This window comes from Otolemur garnettii, unplaced genomic scaffold, assembly GCF_000181295.1.
Source record: "Otolemur garnettii isolate 467f Iridium unplaced genomic scaffold, OtoGar3 scaffold00013, whole genome shotgun sequence".
NCBI lineage: Eukaryota > Metazoa > Chordata > Mammalia > Primates > Galagidae > Otolemur > Otolemur garnettii.
In genome coordinates, this window is record NW_003852408.1 from 3,705,934 (window position 1) to 3,711,054 (window position 5,121).

Consider the following 5,121-nt stretch of genomic DNA (forward strand, 5'->3'; position numbering starts at 1 on the left):
CCCCCCCCCAGCCTCTAGTTCTGTTGCAGGGGCTGTTGGCATGACCACCTCTGGGGAGAGTGAATCAGATGATTCTGAGATGGGACGATTACAAGGTAAAGACAGCTATGGAGCCTATGAGAAAAAATTACGGTGGGCTGCCTGTTACTACAGTTCTTCATTGAGATTAATTCAAATGAATTCATTTGAAGATAATCTATCAGTGCCTATACATCCAGACTTCTTTTTATTTATGGCAGTTTGATGACTTAGAAGATGAGCTCTCTTTCTTTTCACCTTTACTGTTTTAACTAGACAGAGCTTTTATATAGCCTTTGTTTTAAAATTTTTTTTTTATTGTTACATGTGCAGTTGATTTTAGTAATAAATTAAGGGATACCTTAATATATTGTTCTCTGGTGCCTGATAACATTAGGAATGCATCTAGAAGTAAGGTGTTTTTTTGGCCATGTTTTTTGTCTTCTTGATTAACTCTTTCAAAGTTTAGATTTTTCAGTGCTGTAAATATTTTTATAAAAAGCAGCCTTATATTGTAGATGTAATTTTTACAAATGGAGGGAGATATATTTTTATTTCAGATTACTGATTATTAATAGATCTCCAGTGCAAGGATTATAAGCAGTAAGTCAGTTTTAGATAGCTCTTAAGTTCTTGGGAGAACTTACTACTTTTTTTATTTTTTTTTTTGACTAGGACTTTTATGAACATATAGTTTTTCTCACTTTCTGGAACTTATTAAAACACTGTTACTGATTAAAAAAAATTGTATATACTAACCTGACAAAAGGTGTCATTTTCATATGTTTGTAGAGGGTTTCATGATCGATATCTAATTGAGAAATAATGTCAGACAGAAAACAGGACCAAGGCATTTACTATAATAATTTCTTCAGAATATATATTTACCCTGAGCATTTCTTTCCTTTTTATTTATTTATTTTTTTGGTTTGTTTTTTTGAGACATTCTCACTTTTTTGCCCCACAGAGTGCTAGGCACCATAGCTCACAGCAACCTCATATTCTGAGGCTCAAGTGATCCTATTGCCTCAGCCTCCCTAGTTAGCTGTGACTGTAGGCACCCACAATGCCAGGCTGGTGTTTTCCTATATTTAGTAGAGACAGGAGTCTCATTCTTGCTCAGGCTGGTCTTGAACTCCTAAGCTCAAGCAGTCTACCTGCTTCGACCTCCTAGGATTACAGGTGTGAGCCACTGGGACCAGCCAACCTTGAGCTTTTCTTGGGCTATTTACATAGCCTGATTTGATGATTTCTCTTTAAATCATACTTGGAGCTAGTACATGTGTATTTTAATTTATATTAATTACATTAATATATTAGGGGGTTCTTAAAGTTTAATGTAGCTTCTCTTAAAGTTCAGAAGGGAAAGTAATATTGGCTAAGTCAATTAATTGAGATGAATCAGTTGCTTAAAGTTTTAGATAGGATCAGTTGTATTAAATCAACTCAACTCTTTCCCCCTGCCCTTCTTTTCTCTTTAGCTCTATTAGAGGCCAGGGGTCTTCCTCCTCACCTGTTTGGTCCTCTTGGTCCTCGGATGTCACAGCTTTTCCATAGAACAATTGGAAGCGGAGCTAGTAAGTGAATATTTTAAAATGTTTCCTTCTTTAAACCCCCCTCAATAATTAGTTAACTGCTATTTTTCCTGATTGTCTATTGGCGTACCTGTTAGGAAGTTTCCATAAACTTCCACTTATTTTTAAAAATAGGGCTTGTACACATTCTTGCCCTAGATATACAACAGCTGTAAGATTTTCTTCTGTGTTTTTATATTTGATTACTGAGTTGGAATTATTAGAAAACCGTTCAGATTTTATCACAAGATTGATCTTTTGTTTGAACTGTGGAAGAGTAAAGAATCTCAGGTGATTACAATGACAATTATGGCATCTGATTACAAGTTTTACGTAGATTTGAATCTTGAGTTTTTTAACCTGTAGAGGTTGACAGGAAAGATTTTTCTAAGCAGATTTAGCAGTCACTAAACTTACTGTCAAATTAATTATTACAATCAAGAAATCATACAATGTTTGATACAGTAGTGATTCTTGAGGTCTTAATTTATAACTAAATATAACTTCCATATAATTACATATTCAGTCAGCTTCTTTGTGATAAACAATATTATCTTTAGCTTCCTTAAAGTTTACATTTAAACATTTTTTTATAACTTCATGATGTTTCCATCAGTAGGGTATTTGTAGACTTAAGTCTTATTTAATTTTAAAATTTCTACAGTGTTATTGAAGCCTGCTATCTCTAACCTTACTAATGTGTGCTTATATAATTTGCCATAAAATGTTTCAAGTGTTTGGTTTTGTTTTGTTTTTTCTTTAGAGCAATGCAACTTGTGTATATGTGCTCATATAAATGTACTTTCAAGTTTCTGGCCTTAGTGCTTGGCAAGGAAATTTAAGAAGCAGCTAGAAGTCTTGTTTCTGTTTTGCTTTAGCTGCCCTGACTTCTTCTCATAGAACATTCCTTGATGAAACATTTTCATTAACTCTTGAATGTGGATATTTATTTAGTGTCCTTTCTAGGTGCTGAGAATGTATTAAATCAGACGAAAGATAAGTGAAGTTGTTTCCCACATATTTTCCATGCTAAAGAGGGACCCTGTCAATAAACAAGATAATTATTATATAAAATTTCAAATATTGTCAGTGCAATGAAGGAAAATAAAGTAGAGTAAGGATGTATGTTGGTTGATGGAGTGATGTAGATAATAAGTTGGTTAGAGAAACCTCAGGCATAGTGATTTTGCTAAAAGACCTGAGTGAAGTAAGGAGCTAAGAGTACATGAAACATTAGAAGTGGGGGTGAATTGGGCAAGGTTAAGAAACAGCAAGAAAGGCCTATGGAAAGACAGAAGGGAAGTTATAAAACATGGAATCTAAGAGTTGGAGGCATTTGCCAACTGATGGGAGAACCTTGGCAGGTTAGCAAGTACAGTTTTTAATCTAATAGGAACCATTTAAGAGTTTAAAGACGAGGAATGATGTAATCTTCATTATAAAAAAGGTCAAACACAGGCAAAAGTTGAGACTGTAGTGGTCTAATAACCCCTGTGAACCCATCACCACTTATCAGTTCCCACAGCAACTATAGCTTCATTTATATCCTCAGCCATTCTCCCCATTCCCAAGATTCTTTTCTTTTTTTAGTTTTTGAGACAGCCTCAAGCTGTCCCCCTGGGTTGAGTGCCCTGGCATCACAGCTCACAGAAACCTCCAACTCCTGGGCTCAAGCCAGTCTCCTGCCTCAGCCTCCCAAGTAGCTGGGACCACAGGCGCCCGCCACAATGTCTGGCTATTTTTTGATTGCAGCTCTCATTGTTGTTTGGCGGGCTGGACTGGATTTGAACCCGCCACCTTAAGTGTATGTGGCTGGCGCCTTAGCCACTTGAGCCACAAGCGCCAAGCCCCAAGATTATTTTAAAACCAATCCTAGGCATCGTTTCATCTCTACACATTTGAATTTATAACTATAAAAATAAGCATTCATATTTTTAATTCTAAGATAATTGTGGTTATATTAAGAACAATCTTTACTATTACAAAATATCTGTTCAGAGTTCAAGTTCTCCTATCTTTTTCTAAATACATTTTTTAAATGTTTTTTTGAATCAGGATCAAAATGTGATCTGTACATTGAAGTCAGTATGTTTTTAAGTATTAAAAGAGAAATTTAATTTTCTTTCTTTTTTTTTTCTACTTCATATATTTCTGGAAAGATAACTAGAAAGTTTATATGAGGATGCCCAAGGTATTGACATTAAAACATCTCAAAACCATATTTAGGATTCACCTTTACACACAAAATTAATACAACTATGGAATAGAACCAGAGTAGGAAAAAAGCCACACCTCTTTGTTCCTATAACCCAGCTTTACCAGTGCCTACTTTGCATTCAGTCTTATTTTCCCTCACCTCCATCCTTCCATATAAGTTAAAAATGAATCCCAGGCATTATATATAGTCTTAGTCTACATAGTGACATTTTGTTCAATGACAGACTATACATACTATATGCATTGTTAGTTCTGTAAGATTATAGTGGACCTGAAAAATTCCTGTCAACTAATGATATACACAATGCAAACTATTTAATAACTTGATAATAAATAACTATATTACTAGTATATAAGTTTTCTATACTTACTATCATTTAGCATGTTCTCCCTCTACTTGAGGAAGAAATGTTAATAAGTACAAAACAGCCTCCCACAGGTCCTTCAGGAGCTATTCCAGAAGAAGGCATTGTTATCGTAGGAGATGATAGTTGCATGCTTGTTATTGCCCCTGAATACCTTTCCAGTGGGGCAGGATGTGAATGTGGAAGACAGTAATAGGCCTGGGCTAATGTATGTATTTTTGTCTCAGTTTTTAATAAAGCAGTCTAATACATAAATGAAAATATTTTTGTATAGCTGTACAATGTAGATGTTTCAAGCTAAGTATAATTATAAAAGAGTCAAAGTTAAAACATTTATAAAGTAAATCTTAAACTGAAGTTAATTTATTACTGGAAAAAGAATAAGTTTTTTATATAAATTTAGTGTACCTAAATGATACAGTGTCTTTAGATCTACAGCAATGTAATGTCTTAGGCCTTTATATTTGCTTACCACTTAACTCAGTGACTCACCCAGAGCATTTAAAAAAATTTTTTTTTTTTTTTTTTTGAGACAGAGTCTCACTTGTTCACCCTTGGTAGACTGCCAGACTACCATGGCATCTTAAGCTCACAGCAGCCTCAAACTCTGGGCTCAAGCAATCCTCTTGTAGCCTCCCAAGTAGCTGGGACTGTAGTCACCAGCCACAATGCCTGACTATTTTTAGAGACAGCATCTCGTGCTAGCTCAGGCTGGTCTCGAACTCGTGAGTTCAAGCAGTCCACCTACCTTGGCCTCCCAGAGTGCCGGGGTTATAGGCGTGAGCCACCACACCTGGAACTTAAAATCTTTTATACTATCTTACTGTACTTGATAGCCTACCTCTTTAGTATAACAACATGTTGTATAGGTTTTTAGTTTGTGACTCTATCATCTAGCCTAGGTATATGACAAGCTAGCCCATCTACGTTTGTGTAAGTATAAACTA

The 5,121-nt window shown here is 35.2% G+C and overlaps 1 protein-coding gene across 13 annotated transcripts in view; it reads left to right on the forward strand.

Annotated features, from left to right (window-relative positions):
• The window catches only part of TRIP12 (thyroid hormone receptor interactor 12), a 147,614-nt gene that overhangs the window by 80,450 nt on the left and 62,043 nt on the right, over positions 1 to 5,121 (forward strand). For all 13 annotated transcript variants that reach the window (XR_002772109.1, XM_023510451.1, XM_023510455.1 and 10 more), the window contains 2 exons: positions 12 to 95; positions 1,500 to 1,595. Coding sequence is in view for 12 of the 13 variants with exons in the window: in XM_023510451.1 (XP_023366219.1) it covers positions 12 to 95; positions 1,500 to 1,595 (180 nt within the window). In the remaining variant the exon portion in view is untranslated. The remainder of the gene's footprint in view (positions 1 to 11; positions 96 to 1,499; positions 1,596 to 5,121) is intronic.